Source organism: Amphiprion ocellaris, chromosome 17, assembly GCF_022539595.1.
Source record: "Amphiprion ocellaris isolate individual 3 ecotype Okinawa chromosome 17, ASM2253959v1, whole genome shotgun sequence".
In the NCBI taxonomy this organism is placed as follows: Eukaryota; Metazoa; Chordata; class Actinopteri; family Pomacentridae; genus Amphiprion; species Amphiprion ocellaris.
In genome coordinates this window covers 12085654-12105186 of record NC_072782.1, presented here as the reverse complement: position 1 = coordinate 12105186, position 19533 = coordinate 12085654, and the positions used below count along the sequence as shown (strand labels likewise).

General features: G+C 39.1%; 2 protein-coding genes across 2 annotated transcripts; one reads left to right on the top strand and one right to left on the bottom strand.

Annotated features, from left to right (window-relative positions):
- The first annotated feature begins 2918 nt into the window (after positions 1-2918).
- rx3 (retinal homeobox gene 3) lies at positions 2919-8982 on the top strand. The gene is made up of 3 exons (XM_023291951.3): positions 2919-6842; positions 7186-7421; positions 8296-8982. The coding sequence occupies exons 1-3, from the start codon at positions 6581-6583 to the stop codon at positions 8743-8745; spliced, it is 948 nt and encodes a 315-aa protein (XP_023147719.2). The 5' UTR covers positions 2919-6580; the 3' UTR covers positions 8746-8982.
- A 1411-nt stretch (positions 8983-10393) lies between these two features.
- grp (gastrin-releasing peptide) lies at positions 10394-11952 on the bottom strand. The gene is made up of 3 exons (XM_023291959.3): positions 11456-11952; positions 10781-11022; positions 10394-10675 (listed from the first exon to the last, which is right to left on the bottom strand). Exons 1-3 carry the CDS (start codon positions 11607-11609, stop codon positions 10625-10627), a joined length of 447 nt encoding a protein of 148 aa, XP_023147727.1. The 5' UTR covers positions 11610-11952; the 3' UTR covers positions 10394-10624.
- Positions 11953-19533: the final 7581 nt, after the last annotated feature.

The following is a 19533-nucleotide window of genomic DNA, read 5'->3' as shown; positions in this document are numbered from 1 at the left end:
TTAAGCACAGCAGAAAAGGGGTGGGGGGACAAGCAGCAACAGCATTTAGAGTTTCACATGAACCCAAGTGTAAACGGCTATGGATTTGTCAAGTCTGGAGATTACCTCTAATAGGATCAGCACAGCCAAGGTTGTTGGCCAGTGCCCTCCCTCTCTCTCTCTCTCTCTCTCTCTCTCTCTCTCTCTCTCAAAATCTCTCTCTCTCTCTCTCTCTCTCTCTCAATCTCTCTCTCTCTCTGTCTTTCTTTGCAGATGACAATATCAGATGACAAACTAAAGGCTTGCAATAATATATTGGTCTTCAAGTCTATCATATTCATCTCAGCTAAAGAACAAAATACGCCAACTCTCATTCATCCACCAAAATTTTCCAAGTTTTAAGATGCCTGTGCATGAATATCAATGAGTTAAACTATTAATTTATATTTGTGGTCATAAATGTACAGACAGAAAGATGTTAAATGTTGAAATAGTTAGTTAAACGTGATAATAATTAAGTAAAATAGATAGCCAATAGCAAATGAATGGGTAAAATAACTAACTTAAAACAATGGACAAATGATTAAATAGCTACTAAAAGTAACAGATTCACAGGTGATATTTTTTAACCGAATGAAAAAACGGTTAATATTATTAACTAAAAGCGATGGAAACAATTGAAATACAAAGCTGAAAATAGTGAATAAAGATTTGAAATTGGTAGCTAAACAAAGTAAAAAAAACATTTGATGCTGATAACTAAAACTAATTGTAACAGCTAGCTAAACATAATAGATAAACAGTTGAAAATGCTAGCTTAATGTAATGGATAAATGGTTAAAAGAGTGAACTAAACATAATAAATAAACAGTTGAAATTGTCACCTAAAAGTAATTGATAGAAGGTTGTTATTGCAACCAAAACTTAGTGAATAAATAGTTCATACTGTTAGCTGAACGTAATGGATAACAATTTAAAATAGTTAGCTAAACATAATGGAAAGACAACTGAAAATTTTACTTAGCTAAACGTAAAGGATAAACAATTAATACTCTGAGTTAAAAGTAATGGGGAAAAGAGTTGTAATAGCTAGCTACACGTAATGGATAAACAGCTGAAATATTTAACTTTGCTAAAGTAATGGTTGAAATAGCTAAAAGTAAGAGAAACTGCTAATATTGTTAGCAAGAAGTAATGGTAAAATAATTCTAACAGCTAGCTAAACATAGTTGATAAATGGTTGATATTATTAGTTAAAAGTAATGGATAGACAGCTGAAAAAACTAACTAAACACGATGGGTAAGTAGGTGATGGATAAATAGCTAATGCTTTTTGCTAAAAGTAATGGATAAACAATTGTAGCGACTAGCTAAAGATAATGGATAAACAGTTGATATTATCAGCTAAAAGTAATGAATAAATGGTTGAAATTGTTAGCTGAAGGTAAAGTATAAACTGTTCTTCATAGCTAAAAGAAATTCACATACAGCTGTTATTGTTAGCTAAAAGTAAAAGACATACAGTTGTTGCTGTTGTCAACTAAAAGTAAAGGATACACAGTTGATTAAAAGTAAAGAAGTGTCAAAATAACTACAAGTAAAGGATAAAAGAAGGTAGTATTACCCTGGAGATTTGCAGCATGGGCAGTGATATATCAGACAGACAAGGCTGAGAACTAGCTGCAGCTCCATCTCTCTATAAGAGTCTGTATAACAGTGGATGTACCCAAGATGTACCTTTCAAGGCCAAAGAATAGTCAGGCCATTATAAGAAAAAATAAGCTTTCATACCAAGATTTTAATGAGTACACTGATGTCACTTTTAAACAATATCATAAATATGAGGATATAGCCTGTCAACTGTTAGCTTAGCTTAGCACCAACAATGGAAACAAGGGGAAACTGCTAGCCTGGCTCAGTTTGAAGGCCATCGGTGCCTATAAAGGTCACTAGGTTACAGAATTGTTAATATCTTGTCTGTTTTTTATGGCCAAAACAGTGCTGAGTCCAGGCAAGGAATATATAACCCAACATTAAACCATGGAATTGTTGTTTCTGTGTCACTTTCAAGTCAGTGTAGCTGTTTGCCTGTCCAGGTTTAATGCTAAGGTAAGCTAACTAGCTCATAGCCATAGTGTCATATTTGGGAGTGGTATCTGTTGTCCTCCTATTCTCTCTTGAAAAGCAAGCAAAATTCACAAAATGTTAAACTGTTCATTTTAAGTTTCAGCCTCTAATTTAAAATTATCCACATTTTTATTTATTTTATTTTGTATGATATGCACACAGGTTTAAAATTCATGTGAAAGATCATCAACTTAGTTGTTCAGTGGCTATAGACCGCATGACATAATACACATACTAGCAGTTTTTAAAGTCTTTTTTAACCTAAGTTCATTGGTGCACCTACCAGTCTTTGTTTGTCCACAGTCCTTTTCAGGTCTAGTTTGTATTCAGTTCCTGCCCCTCGAGGAAGCTCTTTCACATGTGTCCATAAAAACAGAATGATGGTTTGACTTCACTTGTTTCAGTGTAGAAAAAACTGACGAAGCTGTGTTGCTGACGTCTGACGTTACGGTGAGCGTATTGCGTCACTTCCTGTTGTAGCGCCGTGTTGTCTTCTGTGACTGTTGTAGCCTATATTCTCCATCTAATTTGATATTCATTAAATCTGTGTGTAGCGGTAATATTTGAATCGTAACATACACTCATTTTCTTCAAGCACCTTCTCAGTACTTAATTCTAAGTTAATCTGTTATCTCTGTCCGCTAGCCTCGCATTTAGCAGTTAGCATGACTTCCTCTTCCTCTCCTTCTCTTTCCTGCTCAGTGTGTCACATGTTTAGTTACTCCTCTGCCTCCTTTAGTGATAACGATAACTGTAATAAATGCAGTCTCTTTGTAGCTTTGGAGGCGAGGCTCTCTGAATTGGAAGCGTGGCTCTGCACCATGGAAAACACCCCGCTAGCTGTTAGCCAGGCCCCCTTAGCCGGTGAGGACCGCAATAGTATAGCTGCTAGTGTAGCTTCTGCTAGTGTAGCTTCTGCTAGCCGTCCCCTAGCAGCACCCGAGCAGCCGGGAAGTCAGGGTAGCTGGGTGACAGTTTGTAGGAAACGTAGTCCTAAGCTCAAGCCTGCTGTCCCGGCACACCACAAACTGCTTCACGTTTCTAATCGTTTTTCCCCACTCAACGACACACCCGCTGAGAAACCAACTCTGATCATTCGCAGCTCCATAGTCAGAAACGTGAAGCTAGCGACACCAGCGACCATAGTAAAATGCCTCCCAGGGGCCAGAGCGGGCGATATAGAAGCAAATTTGAAACTGCTGACTAAAGATAATCATAAATACAATAAGATTGTTATTCATGTCGGCGGTAATGACACCCGGTTACGCCAATCGGAGGTCACCAAAGTTAGTGTGGCATCGGTGTGCAACTTTGCCAAAACCATGTCGGACTCCGTAGTTTTCTCTGGACCCCTGCCAGATCTGACCAGCAACGATATGTTTAGCCGCATGTCGTTTCGCTGCTGGGTTTCTACGTGGTGTACTGCAAATGACGTAGGCTTTATAGATTGTCAAGATTGTCTTAAGGACATAAAGACCTGGATGACCTATAATTTCTTACTACTAAATTCAGACAAGACTGAAGTCATTGTATTTGGCCCCAAACATCTTAGAAAACTGATTTCAAAGCATATAGTTACACTGGATGGCATTACATTGGCCTCCAGTACTACTGTGAGGAACCTCGGCGTTATCTTTGACCAGGACATGTCCTTTAACTCACACATAAAATAAATCTGTAGGACTTCCTTTTTCCACCTGAGAAATATTGTGAAAATCAGGAACATCCTGTCTCAGAGTGATGCAGAAAAACTAGTCCATGCATTTGTTACTTCTAGGCTTGACTACTGTAATTCCTTATTATCAGGTTGTCCCAATAGCTCTCTGAAACATCTACAGCTGATCCAAAATGCTGCAGCCAGAGTACTGACGGGAGTTAGCAAGAGAGATCATATTTCTCCTATATTGGTTTCTCTTCATTGGCTTCCTGTTAAATCTAGAATAGAATTCAAAATCATTCTTCTGACATATAAAGCTCTTAACAACCAATCTCCATCATATCTTAAAGACCTGATAGTACCATATTATCCTAGCAGAACTCTTCGCTCTCAGACTGCAGGCTTACTTGTTGTTCCTAGAATCTCTAAAAGTAGAATGGGAGGCAGAGCCTTCAGTTATCAGGCACCTCTCCTGTGGAACCAGCTCCCAGTTTGGGTTCGGGAGGCGGACACCCTCTCTATTTTTAAGACCAAGCTTAAAACCTTCTTTTTTGACAAAGCTTATAGTTAGGGCTGACTGGGGGACCCTGACGGGGTGAGCTGGTGTTTTCATTTGCACTGATGCACTGAGCCCTTCTCTAACTACCTATGTATTTACTATATGTACCATTATTGCATTACATTCACTCTGTTTCTCCCTGTGTCCTTTCTCTGAGTGTCCCTGGTCCCAGAGCTGGATGCTTCAGATGTGTGGTTGTTCTCCCACCAACTGTAACCCTCTACCTCTATCCCTCTACCTCCATCCCTCCATCTCTATCCCTCTATCTCTACCTCTCTACCTCTTCTGTCCCTCTCAACCCGCCCGGCCAGCAGGCAGATGGGTCCCCCCACATTAGAACCGGGTTCTGCTCGAGGTTTTTTTCCCTGTTAAAAGGGTGTTTTCCTTGCCACTGTCGCCTTTTGGCTTGCTGTGGGGGTCAGGCATATGGGTTCTGTAAAGCGTCTCGAGACAATTTGACTGTAATTGGCGCTATATAAATAGAATTGAATTGAAAAATTTACAGATTAGTTGATCCATATGTTGACATTAGTTTGAGTACAGCCTGCTGGAATATTATTGGACTATCTCTCAAAACTCTGCTGCAGACTTTTAACCAGCATGCAGTCCTCCCTTTTGAAACCTCAGTTACTACACCTGCCTTCAACACAGGAAAAACGTGTCAGTTGTGTCTGTAGAAGATGAAGAGTTTGAGTTTGATGTCAAACATATTGCACCAGATCTGACAGCATTTTTCACCTGATTTGTCAAAATTAGTTTTAGTTACTTTAGTTGTTCAGTCAGTTTGTTAAAATGTGAGCCTCATATCTGATGTCCACTGGGGGTCATGCAGGTCAGGGCAGTGCTTATCCTGAGCACCAGCAGCTAAGTGCTGAGCTAATGAGAAAGAAACAAGCCATAACACAACTGACATTTTAACAACACTGCCAAATCAGTACAAACTCAAAGAATATTTGTCAAGAACCTTAAGAACCAGGACCCTGTTTCACAAAACTGCTGCTTACATGCAGATTGTAGATAGCACTAGCATCAAGTCTCACAAATACAGACAAATTTGTGAGTTCTCCAGCCTTCTTCCAGGCTCATGCATTGCTTACAGGTTTTGTGCTTCTTTTGGTGATTTGAAAGTGTTCACATCAACATGAGCAGACGTTTCATGTTGTAACTTGCTCGTGTTAACATGCTCTGTGTATGGGCCATAAACCACACAAAAAACTATTTAAAAAAATTTTGCTTTAAGTTTTTGGCGTTAAAGCAAAGTTCTGTTGTCATCTCTCTGTCCATTTGCCCCCCTTCCTCTTTTAGGCAAACAAAGGATAAGGTCACCTTCCTTAATTAGGAAAAGCTAAATAGTTTTAGGGGTTTTAACTCTTTTGAGTGAAATAATGTAATCCCCTTAAGCAGGATTACCACACTGCTGTCAATCTTTGTTTGCTGTTAAGTGGCTATAGCACAAAATTGTTATTGTTTGGTCTTTGTTAACCTCCTTGACTCAACAGGTATGGTTAAAAAGGAAATTGAATTATGAATTATAGGATTTAATTTATACTAATGAGCCCGTTAAAGTATTGACTTCCATTTAACTCATGTCAGGAGGTGCATGATCTTTCCTTTAGGTCAATGCCACAAAATAACCCTCCGACTAAAGGAAATGTCTCTGCATTTTGGCAACAATATCTTGACGCTTTGATTAAATATTAAGCTGCCATCTTGCAATCCCTGTCCTGACCAGAAATCTTGTAATTATGATTTTGTTGTACCTTAATCTGTGGGCCTAATCTTCCTCTTTTTTTTTTTTTTTTTTTTGCACAGACATGGACATGACATCTGGAGGAGTGGAAAGATGGTTTTAAGATTTATGTAAGTAGGTTTAGAGTCTGCACTGACTGATGCACTTGAGATGGGGAGGAGTTTAGGGAGGGCGTGGAGGCTGCTGGCTGCAAGGGCGCACGAGTTACCCCTAAATCCAGCAGGGGCCAAATCCACCGGGACGTCCCCCTCTCTGACGTGCCGCGGGGGTGCCTCACGAGCAGGGTGGGGGGAGTTTTACGGCCAGGCACTACTTTAAAACCCGCCTCCGAAGATGCTCCACAACCACTGAGCAAGATACTGCTGTGCGTCCTGTGCGCAACTTTGGCACCATCCCTGGACTCCATTTGGCTTGGGCAAGAAAAAACACTGAAGAAACGCAGCAATAAATACAAGGAGAAGTGTGTTTGTGTCATTTTTACTTTTCCCCCCCTGGACTTTACCAACAAATGTGGCTTCTTGGATCAACTTCCCAAGTGATGATGATGGATGAGCGCATGTCTCCCTCCGCACGCTCCGTCCAGAGCCCCGGCAGCAACCCGTCCACAATCCACAGCATCGAGGCCATTCTGGGATTTAAGGAGGACACCATCTTCCACAAGTCAGCCTCCTACAGCATGGCAGAAAAAGTTCTGGTGAAAGATGCTGAGCGCAACGGGAATGTAATAGTGAGCCAAATCAAGAAGAGCCACTACACAGAAAGTTGTGACAGTGAGTAGATTCAGTTTTTATTCCAATCTAATATCAAATCAGACGATTTAAGTGCAAAAAGAAAACAAAAAAAAATCAATACTGTGTGTAGTTTTACATTTTTAGATAATTTAAAACTTAAACGTAAATTATAAACTGTCATTTTCATACATATTCTTGAAAATTTGCCCAATAACTTTACAAATAACCCAGAAGAGCTACAGTGAGAAAAGTGGAGATGCTTAATAAACTGTAGCAGAATTTTATTCACAGAAGTTATTAATATACAATATGTCAAAATTTGATAATAAAAATAAAAAATCAGTCTTTTCTGTGGAATTCTCACACTGTCTCCTCTCGGCAGGTGTGTGTTGCGGCAGCAGCACCGGGGAAGCCTCGGTGTGTCCGGACTCACCGGACAGAGACGGAAAACTGTCCGACGACGAGAGCCAGAAGAAGAAACACCGCCGGAACCGAACCACGTTCACAACCTTCCAGCTGCACGAACTGGAGAGAGCCTTCGAGAAGTCCCACTACCCGGACGTGTACAGCAGAGAGGAGCTGGCCCTGAAGGTCAACCTGCCGGAGGTCCGAGTACAGGTGAGTCTCTAAAACACCACCAGCTGCTTTATTTTTTGGTTTTATATTAGGCCTGAAGGTCAAAACAGTAAGGATGGCAGCTTGTCTATAAGGCAGTGTGCGTTATCTCCAAAACACACATTCAAAAAAAAAGAAACATTAAATCTTGCTTGAAAGTTAAATTTCCATTCATTTTATTATTTTTTTCTTTAAATTTAATCCACATTGAGACGTTTAGAGAAACATAATATTTTGCTCAAATGATCTGATCATAAATCTACAAATAAGCTGGAGGACAATTGTGGAAGTCTGTTATTCTCACATACAAATAGTTGGTTTATAAAGTAGTTTGTGGACACAGTGCAAGATTTACTTCAGAAGGAATTAAAACTATGGAACAAACGGACATATATTATTATATTATTTATTAGAATTTTATCAATGGGAAATAAAATTTGAATTTCTTTCCAAAATGTAAAAAATTCAATTTGATTTGGGGTCCAAAATTGAACCAAAAAGATAAATATTACAATAACAGCAAAAAGAACATTAGAAGCTGAATCAATTTCTTTTAAAAAAATCAGTTTATAATTTCATCTTATTATTAATTTAAGAGATGCAAATTAATGAAAAGTGCTAAAAATGGCTAAAATCTTTTTATTATGCTCTCTCCTATATTTCTAAATTTTTTTTATACAGTGGCATGCTTTACATAACATTAAAGTGGCTGTAATGTGTTTTTGTGATTGTTTTTAGCCTCAAAAATGGTCTTTCTTTCTTCTCCTCTTTCTTTGGTGTGCATTTTATTTGACCTGCCAAGCTGATTGTTAGAACAGATTTTTTTTCCAGTAATAAATATTCACTTGAAAACCTAATTTCTCCTCCTTTTCCTTAGGTATGGTTTCAGAACCGGCGGGCCAAGTGGCGTCGGCAGGAGAAGCTGGAGGTGAGCTCCATCAAGCTCCAGGACACCTCCCCCTCCTCCCTGCTGTCGTTCAGCCGCTCCCCCGGCAGCTCCCTGGGCTCGGGGCTGCAGCTGGACCCCTGGCTCTCCAGGCCCATCACCTCCTCAGCCTCCCTGCAGTCGCTCCCCGGCTTCATCAGCAGCTCGCAGGGCCTCACGGGCACTTACACCCCTTCTCCGCCCCCTTCCATGCCGTCCTCTTTGCCGGCCTCCTTCCTCAACTCCCAGGCCCTGGGACACGGCCCTCACCTGCCCCACATCGCCTCCATGTGCCCCCCACCTCCAGCATACCAGTGCTCAGCTGATCCCAGGAACTCCAGTATTGCCTCACTGAGGATGAAGGCCAAGGAACACATTCAGTCTATTGGTAAAACTTGGTGATGCTCAGTGGAGGTTTAAAATGGACTTCAAGGCCCAGAATAAACGGTGCGGAATCTTTAAAAAAATTAAAAAACTGGCTTCATCTTCAACCTGACTGGATTGTATTCTGTTGGAAGTTTTAAAGAGGGACATCTCCAGCTGCTCTCCAGGATTTGAGGTGTCTTCATGAGTGTCTTTCTAAAGATGTGTGACTCAAACTGTGAATCTGCTGTAAAATATGAAACTACTGAATCATGACTCATTTTTTTCTGGTGTTTTTCTTCTCCTTTATTGTCACTGTAAATTGCTTTTACTCTACGATTGTACATTCAGTCACCCCGGTTCCATTTTTATCCACTGTTATGTTGCCATCATAACAAACACAGAATCCTTTCATACCAGTTATGTGTTTATTTTACTTTTGTGAATGGAGCACTATTCATTTTGATTCCCTGCTGGTTTGTCATCCAAGTATCTTGGTCCTCATTATAAAAGATGTATTGAATGTGAATATTTTCTCTATACAATAAATGGTATATGTAGAAATACATTAACAATCCTGTGACTACCTGAAAATTTGTCACAACTGAGACACTTAGATTTGTCAGTAATGTCAGACAGAATGAAAAGAGCAGAATAAATTGCATGTCAACATGAGGAATGACAGTTGCGTAAAAGCAATTACAGCAGAATGGCATCATTTACTTGTAGCTGACCTCCAATATCACATTTATCTCAAAAAAATCTAAAGGATAAAGCTGCAGTACGTGGGAAATCTGCATATTCAAATGGAAAATGCTGAAATATAGCACCCCCTGGTGGTAGATGAGTGCCAGGGTTGGAGAAAAAAGCATCACTCAGAGCAAAAACAGGCTGATTTTCGGTTTTCAATTTTTAAGAATTATTCTGCTGTTTCATTGTGAAATGAATTTGCAAACGCTGTCAAAAATCCGTGTTACTGTAAATGTCAATCTTGAACAAAAAATCTAAGGTAAAATTTCATGCCACCATTTAATCCTTTAATTTAAAGTGGCATTAATAAACATGGCGGGCGTGTCATAAAGAAGAGGCTTAAACTCCCAGACTTCCTCTCTCCGTTTCAGAGAATGAGTTTCTCAACCCACTTATTTCCTCCTCATTAACTCCTGTAAACTTTATCCCATTCGCTCCTGGGATTAGACTCATAATGGGGGTGAAAGTGGCTTGTACCTCCATTGTCCACCAATCATCCGTGACAAATGAGCAAAGAGAGCTGCAGTGAAAACTTTCCTCTGGCTTTAAGAGAAAGATGTGTGTAACCAAATTGTTTCAATTAGCATTTCCTATTGTGTGCAGCCCCTGAGGGCTAATAATAGTGGCGCTCATCATTTATCCAACCATCCCAAACAGATAGACACTGAGGTGTGTTTGTCTGTTTATATCAGTATGTGACAAGTGTGTCCAAATTATACAGTGGTCTGATGATCTGTTTTCACCTGTAACCATGACTATATCAACATTTTACACTCCACCACACTAATGAATTACTCAAAATGTGACATAGAAACAAGAAATGATTCTGAAATTGATATGGTGCGCCATCTAGTGGTTCAAATTAATATTTAAAAACACTGAGCATGTGCTAAAATAAAACAACTGTGGTGTGAAAAGCATTATTTGACATCCACAATGCAGTTGTCACAATATGAAATTTATTTCAGGATCTCAGCTCATGTAACAAATTTGTCAGATCAGTCAGTAATCAAAATGGTGCATGATCAAGAAATGTTGAATTACTGATAAAATAAACTTGTATTGAGTTTCCAGCATCTTCTTACAGCAGGACAATTAAACAGTGTGCATATGTAATTACAGAGGCAGTTAAAATTAAATAACACAGTTTTTTCAGTCCGTCCTGCACTCAGGAGGAGTCGTCTTGCCGTTTCCAATCCAGAAGAAGCAGGTGTGACATCTATAAAGCAGTGATTTAAAAAAAAAAAAAAAAAAAAAGGAGATGTGATCAGGATTTATTGTAACAACTGAAGGATAAGTAAGGAGGTAAAATCCCCAGACTGACCTCTCTGAGATACTTTTCTCTGTCCTCTTCTCTCCAGCTGCTGTGGAGCAGCCTGTCTGCGGTGTGTGGCTGTTTCATCTGTTTTTGGTTCTTTGGATGCAGCAGAGCCTCCATCAGATGCTCGTATCGCTCCAGTTCTGGGAGCCTCCTGGCTGTTTGTGGGGGAGTGAGGTGGTCGCTGTCCTGGTTTGCCTTCTGGAGTTCAGGAAGGCTCTCGACGCTCTTCTTTCCCATCAGATGACCTGACGACATAATGGGATGCAGTAATGAATGTGTTTGTGAATTAACCAACATCTAAAGGTCACAATGTGCAATTAAACTGCAAATTCAACTTCTGAACCTGTTCAGGAGTGGATATTTGGAGTTTCAATGAATTCAGCATATGCCTTCCACTAAACAGCTAATTCTACCAGCAACTCAGAAAGAGAAATAGATAAACATGTACTAGTTTGTCACTACAACAAACCAAGGTGTTGTCTGAAGTGACACATAGTTATTGCAATTATTACAAATATATATAACAAGTAAGTAAATGTTAGCTTCAGTTCTATTTTGCATGTAAGAATTCAAGGATTTTTGATATTCTAACACTGACTTGTCCTGCAACAAACATAATACATGCAATATCATTTTCTTATGTCTTCCAAATATAATAAAATGTGAAGTTTCTCTTACCTACTGCCCAGTGATTCCCTCGTGGATAGACTTTTCCAGCCACAGCTGCAGGACTCTCTGAGCAGTGCAGCACACAGGTGACTGCAGCCAGCAGAATGAAAAGTGGCCACACTGGTCTGCAAGTCCATGAACAGCATAAACACACTCCGCCCATGTTCTCAGAGAAAATGTCTGATCTAAAACAGCGTATATTAATCCCGAAGTTGCAGTTAATCTATCTAACTATAGAAGATCTCCACCATTTTTTATCTATTTTGGATGGAAACGGGTTGAGTCCAGTTGCAGACTTGCAGAAGTTCCAACTCCCGACGCCTTTCACAGAAGTGCACAAAGTTAAACGCTCCTCCTGATACAGCTGTGCGTCAGCGGCTGGTTTTAAAAGGACTCGCAATGAGAAGGTGATGATGACAAATGATCGCCTATACTCTGCAATTAGTGATCGCTGCTGTTTGCTCAGAGATTGCTCAGTGTGATTGCATGAAGTATCAGCGTCACTCCAGCGTGATGGACGAGACTTGTGAGTAATGGCGTCCGTTTCAGCAAGCATGAAGGGGAAAAGTGGAAAAATAAATGGAAACCTAAATAGGTAAAATAAAAAGAAAGGAAAAAAGAAAGAAAGAAATTGTACTATTCGTAATGGGCAGTGTATTTTAAAGTCCTTATCTCTAAAAACTCATCTCTTCAAAGTTACATAGCAGCACCCTTTTAAAAATAATGGCCTCAGTCATTTTTTTTTAATGTTTTTCAGAAAACACAACAAAACCCAACCACCACACTGAACCTTGACCTAGGCCATTATACTACAGGGGTAGAACTGAATGATCTATTCAACTGAGGATGTAAGCATTTTTACCAGAGGTGTCCAGCATCATGAGGAGATGATTTAGGCCACAAAAAAAAAAAAAAAAAAAAAAAAAAAACCTGTATTTTTTTAATCAAAAAAAATACTTCGGCCATTATTTTAGGAAGGTAACTTTCTTTATGAAAACAATCCCCTCCTACCTTGAAATAACTTAAAATGTGCAGATTGATGACGTCCTTGCCCAACTCACCCTTCCCCACCTGGTGCATCTGGAGCACACCAGCTCACCCACAACTCTGCTCAAATACTATATTCTAGGCTACACAATAGTAAGTTTTACTATTTACCAATCCCTACAAGTTGACAGGATTTTTTTTCCTCAGCTTTGTCAACTTTATTGAGACTGTCATCAGTACACTGAAGGTGGAGATCCTCAGCTATGGCATTGACTGCTTAATTTGCTCATGATACATCTTCTAACATATTAAAACACCATGTGGATATGCTAAGAAGAGGAGAAACTTGGCTTTCATCATAGATAGGTTCTTAAAATAATAACCCAACCACCAGCTGTTTCCATATCTTTCCCATCGCTGTAGCCTCAAAGAGGATTGAGGAGCAGACTTCACATCTAAAGTTTGTGAGTTCTTGGTAACCGCTGGCTAGTTCTGAACACCACCTAAAGTTAAAAAAATCAAGTGTTTTACCTGATTAGAATGTCCATTCGTACATCATGAGTGAAATAAACAGTAAACACCACAGCTAAGAAGTTCCACCTTGAAACTGCCTCGTACTGATGTCTCAAAAAACACAGTGAGACTTCTTGAGTCAGGTTCTAGGTGAGCTGATGGAATTCAATTGCAGAAAGCTGGTGGGGTTGATGGAGAAAGAGGCAGGAGGCCACCAGGTAGAATTAAAGCCATTTTAAGGTGGGAAGGGATTATTTTCATGGATCAATGACCAGGAAGAAATAAATAACTGACAGTTTACTAAACTTGATAGCAGAAGTAAGACATAAGAGATGCCAGATAGTAATGCCTTTAGTCCTACTATGGAACTAGTTTGTAGGCAATGCATAAGTTCGGAAACACATTTTTATCCAACTAAATTTGAGCTTAGAGACATTTGGACCAACTTTCTGCAATTTAGTAGAATAGTTACTACTTCAGTATTTAGGTATAGTTTTGTCAAGTCTGTCAGGTTTAGCTCGGTTGCAGCTGGGTAAAGTTCACAACAGCAACAACAACAGCAAAGGCTTGTGTTAGGCACCTGCCCGTAAATGCCCTGTTAAAAGTGTGTTTTTCTTACTGTCGCCTTAGGCCTTGCTCTGGGGGTTCAGGCATATGGGTTCTGTAAAGCGTCTTGAGACAATTTCACCTGTAATTGGCGCTATATTAATAAATTGAATTGAATTGAATTGAATTGAATTGAATTGAATTGAATTGAATTGAATTGAATTGAATTGAATTGAATTGAATTGAATTGAATTGAATTGAATTGAATTGAAGTGAACTGAATTGAACTGAATTGAAGTTCTTGCTTTTGATGCATTGCAGAGATACCCAATAAAAGTTCATTCAAGTCAAAAGGATAGATGTATTGTCAGTTATTTAAGTATCAAAATTCTAAATGTTCATTGCTTTTCAGAATGTTATTATACATTACTGTAGTGGTTGCTAACCTGAATGGTCTGGATCGCCTGAAGGGGCTGCATGAAGGTGCAAAAATATGTTCACATGAAATAAAAACACGCTATTTATATTTTTTTTTTTTTTTTATTCAATAAAGATATAAAACGTGAATAATGGTACAACTGATGGGCCACTTGTTAAAACCACATTGACTCCTGAGACTACTGGTTACACAGGTTTCTTTACTAGTGTAGCTGGACTACAGAAATATGGAGCCATACTGAATTTGTGAAAGCATGGAATCCCAACATGTTGACTTAAAAAAAAAAAACAAAACAGTGAGTAGAGAAAGAATTCAAAGAAAGAACAACAGAAAAAGCACTCAGATCTTTAATGAAGGAAATCTGCCCACACTGAAGGTTTAAAGAGAACACGCTCTCAGCTCTGAGGGAAGGTGAAGCTTTTTATTTGTTAAAAAAAACCTTTTAGCTGCAAAAACAGAGCCCACTAAGCTCCCATTTAATTTCCTGTAAACTGTCACTAAGTATAGTAGTCAAATAAGAATATTAAATTTCTTCTAAACAATAACTACAATTTAGTGTTTCCTTCATCCACTAAGAATATTTACAGATTATTCACCAATAATGACGTACATTATTCTAAGACTGAAACGTGATTCAATATATCCCTGCTGTGCACCTACTTGTACCCTTTTAAGTACAAGTAGGTACAAGTACTATCAAGTAGCATGAAGTAAAAGTACACTGAACATCACGGAGCAAAGGAAATTAAGTAAAAGGAGAAACAAAGGTTAAACAAGATGCCATGAACGATGATGATGAATATTTTTGCTGCAGATGACGCCTGCTGGATGCTTAGTTACAAGAGTTTGACAAAGCGACATGTGCCAATTTGTCCATATCATTTATCAACACAGCTTATTACAGGGTATGTATGCCTCTGGAAAGGTCAACAATGTGAATTAAACAGTCCTCAAACACAGCAAGGCACCAACACTGGTGCCTGTGTGAAATTCTCATACTTGACTGATCCCTTTCAGGACGGTATTGACACACAGATTGCTGGACGAAGAGAATGGATGAGGACAGATAAGAAGTCCGAACAGTTAAGTAACATTTTGCACTGAAAAGGTTAAAGGTTTCCTCGGGGTATTCTCAACCCCAAACACACATCCCAGCAGGATATTAGAGAGTGTATCTGAGCCGTAACGTATCATGTCCTCGTCCAAGGCTGACCTTAACAGAACAGGATGAGTCACCTATGCTCAAAGGGCAGCAACAGGTAACACACACAGCACAGTGCCATCTGAAATACTTGTTGGTTTTATTTTTATGAGAAACAACAAGTTCATGTACCAAGAAAATGTCCTGAGAAACCATTAAATACCCCAACTATTTAAATACACCACTCAACTACAAAACTCTGAGTCGGTTTATTCACAGTTTTACCCTTAATTAAATAAAAGACCAAACTAAGGCATACCACACAATTGAAATATGAACTTACCACATAGCGAGAGACTAGAGAGGTTTTATTTAGTTCATGAGTTCACTAACAGCCACTCATGTCTGATTGAATGGCCTGATTGCCTGCATAAGAGACCACTTTTTTTAATTTCACAAATCACAATTAAGATAAATGTAATTCCTCTGGAAGCAAGGTAGTAATTATAAGTTCTGACTAAATAAAGTGAACTTTGAAAGCTCTACTACCGATGTTCAAGTAGACAAAATGTTCTTCGCCACAACTCCTGCTGCGCAAAACTTTAAAATAATCCATTAAGAAGCACAACAGCTCGACACTGTATACTCCAGGTTTAGTCTTTGTTGGGAGCAGAGACAGTAGATGGCACTGTGGGGTGAATTTAAGGAGGATTCACCATCTCAGTGATGAGTCACGTGTTGTGATATGAGTTGCATCACCAGCTTTATTACATGTGTAATGTGTAAGGCCCAGAGAGCACATGATGGCATGGAGCATGAAACCACTCATTTTACTGCCATTTATAGCTCATATTTGCAATTTAATTATGTTTTATTGTTCTCTGCACGTCGCAAAAAAGATTCATATTAGTGCATAATACAATCACTCTAATGTTACAAGCTTCCTCAGGCTAATGTGGCATATTTCATACACGGCTACAGACTGAACAACAAAAGTAATGTCATGCTAAAAGTCCCCTTCTATTACCAGGCTGTGAGACTAAAGCCCTTTTATTTCCTAGTCATATTAAGAATTCTTTTCAAATGATGCATTAAGTGGTATGATATGTTGAATATTTCAGAAGCAATGACAAGCGTTTTAAGAAAGGCAGGGAAAAGAAGCTTACATGTACAGACAAACTGAAAGTAAGGCTTCTTTTGATTCACTGTGAAATGAAATGAACCAAAGAGACATTTAGAAACATTGTCAACTTGAATCTGCATAAGTAGGATTATTTTTACATACACTTCTTCAAGGTTTCCAAATACTTGCTACAAATTAGTCCATAAATTCATGTGTTCATGTACAAAGTAGTTATTTTTTCTGTCTATTTAGGTGAAAAGTCCCTATTTTACATAATAAAATGCCAGAATAAATAAGAAATTAAAAACAATGTGAATTTATCTGTTGTGTCCTTCTGCTCTCTTGTTTAAAACATGTTGCTTTAAAGCAGGGGTAGCCAACACGGTGCCCGCGGGCGTCTGGTTGCCCGCAGAGACCATGTGAGTTGCCCACAACACATGTTCTAAAAATAACACTAGTCACCATGAAATTCCTTATAAAAATTATAGTTGATGTTATTTTTAGATCAAAAATACTTACATTAATGCAGATTTTAAATTACAATATTTATTATAATTTAAAAAAAAAAAAAAAATGTCTTCGGTGTAAATGAACTCTGACCTTGTCCGAGTCAAAGTTCACTGCGCATGTCAAACCACTACGTCATTCTTTGCTGAAGCTGCCGGGCGCTGGACACTTTGGGAAGCTAGAAGTGGTTTTTACCCCCAAAACATGACAAGAGAAGTGAAAGAGAAAACTCTATTTTCACGATGACTGGGAGGAAGAGTTCTTTTTCACGACAGTGAAAGATAAATGTATGTGTCCTATTTGCGGGGCGACTATTGCGTCGGCAAAGCGGCACAATGTGGAGAGACTTTACTTTAGCTGCTACAAAGCTTCCATGCTAACTAGCCACCTGGTAGCGCACATAGACTGTATGCGCACTACGGACAGAAAAAGCCCGGGACTTAAAGGCAGTTTTGACATCTACTACGTGGCGAAAAGTTTCTTCGTGGAGAAAAATGTACCATTAGAAATGCTTGTTTTAGTGGCGACAGACGGGGCTCCTCCATGACGGGTCGGTAGCAGGCTTCTTTGTACGATGCAGAGGTGATCCAGACTTCCCAACATTCCTACATTACCACTGCATCATTCACCAGCAGGACATATGTATGTACAAAAGTGGCTGGATTTGATCATGTGATGACTCGTGTCGTGAAGATCATAAATGGCTCCAAAGCCAAACAACCCAGGACTTTGAAGGTGCTGCTGGAGGAGCTGTTAGCTGAACATGGTGACCTGTTACTACACACAGAAACCCCATGGATCAGCAGGGGACCAGTTTTGCAGCGTTTTTGTCACTGTTGGCCGAAATCAAAGAGTTGATGCAATCCAAAGGGGAAGACACCTTGCTGCTTGAGGACACTGAGTGGATTCTTGACCTTGCATTTTTAACGGACATCACTGGGAAACTGAACCATCTGTACTGTGAGCTGCAAGACCAAGGTAAGACATGATAAGCTCTGCAATGCCAGGCTTCCCACTAACACACATTTACAGACAAAGAAAGAGGTAACATACGTTGTCATTCAAAACACTGTGCCGTTAAACAAAAATGTGAAAAATAATTTGTTGAAAACGTGTAATGATTTGTTGTTATGATCTGTTAAAAATGTTGCAATGCTGGTGAAAAATGCTGGTGATTAGCACTAATGTGATAGGATTCATTTCAAAATGTGAAAGAGTTGATTTTTTTCTTACATAACTGATAATTTGTACAAACATGGGACAGAGTTCATGAATTGTTCAAAAATGTTACAAAGGTAGCGGTTTGCACAAATGAAGCATGATTTGATGACAGTTAATGATTTCCTTAAAATGTTAGAAGTGACAATTTGCACAGAAATTTAACTGGTGTGATTTTGAACAAAATGCTGCAAATATGCTGATTCATACAAAACTGCCAAGAAAGATATTTACAAATGTTTCAGAGATGGGATACCTCTGACTTTTAAATATTGGAACAGATTTCCATATATATATATGTGTGTGTGTGTGTGTGTGTGTTTCCTACCATCATTGTTGTGGAAATCGTTGTTAATAATTATTGTAAGGAATAATTAACATAAATGTGATCAGACAGTCTTTTTACATATTATTTTCATTATTATTGTTTAAAGATGATGGCGCAAGTTTGCTATTGAGGAAGTTTGTATCAAACAAGGTGCCCTTCGTACTACTCAGTACCCTTAAGTTGCTCTCAGGTTCAAAAAGGTTGGTGACCCCTGCTTTAAAGTATATAGTCAGTTGTAGTGTCAGTGGTTGTTAGTTTGGTTGTTTAAAGGCAAATTAATGCATCCCGCGTCTGTGTATCCACAAGGGTATGCATGTCGGAAGAAAAACAAATGGTGCTTAAAGCAAATGTCACCAAAACAATTTCAGCTGAAGAATGCATCTGCCAGACTTTGGACATACTTGGTCCAAACAAAGTGGAAATTTTCCAGGAATCCTGTGCTATGTCCACCCACTACACTCAGCACACCTCAGGAATCTTCAATGGCATGGTGCAATAATCAATCCCAGTCTGTACCTAGCTGCTATATAAGTGTAAAATCACAGGCAGAATTTTAATTTCAAGAACAATGCGATCATCTACATAGTATGCAAACTATACCTACCCTAATATAACGAGAAACACGCGGGCGTCCACTGTCAACCTTCAAAGTCTTCATCAATCATGTAGAAACCATGAACTGGTTTTAAGTGAGACAATGCTAATGATTTTGTTCGGTTTTTTGGTTGGTGAAGCTGAAGCAGCAAGTCAGGGCTCAAAAATGAAGCCAAGTGCCAAATACTGCAGTTACCACTTGACCCCGACTCCAAAAGCAAGTCAATCTCCACAGACCCCATGTTGAAATGATCAGCTTTACAGAAAGAATGACCAAGTTCACAGCCTGACACGAAGAAAAGTTTTGGTCTCTATAGCTAATTTACCCATTTTTGATGACTTAGAACTTACCAGTTTAAACTGTATTAAGGCTGAAGGTTATATATCATTATGCAAGCTTTGATTGACAGATAGACTTAGACACATTTGTAAGTTTTATTTTTGAGGTAGCGGTGAGTGAACAAGAGTCAGACTCTGCCACGATGGCAATGGAGAGCCACCACACTGAGCTTCATAACTGCTGTTCAGGAAATTTATGGGTTCATGAAGTATTCTTAAATCTTCATGTACAGTGTATAGTTTTTTTCTGCCAAGGAGCTTGCTTTGGGCAGACAAAAGGGCAGGTTTCAACTGAATGAGGCTGCTCGACCCTGCTATAATTGCTTGCAGCTCTAGTTTTCTATCCTGATAC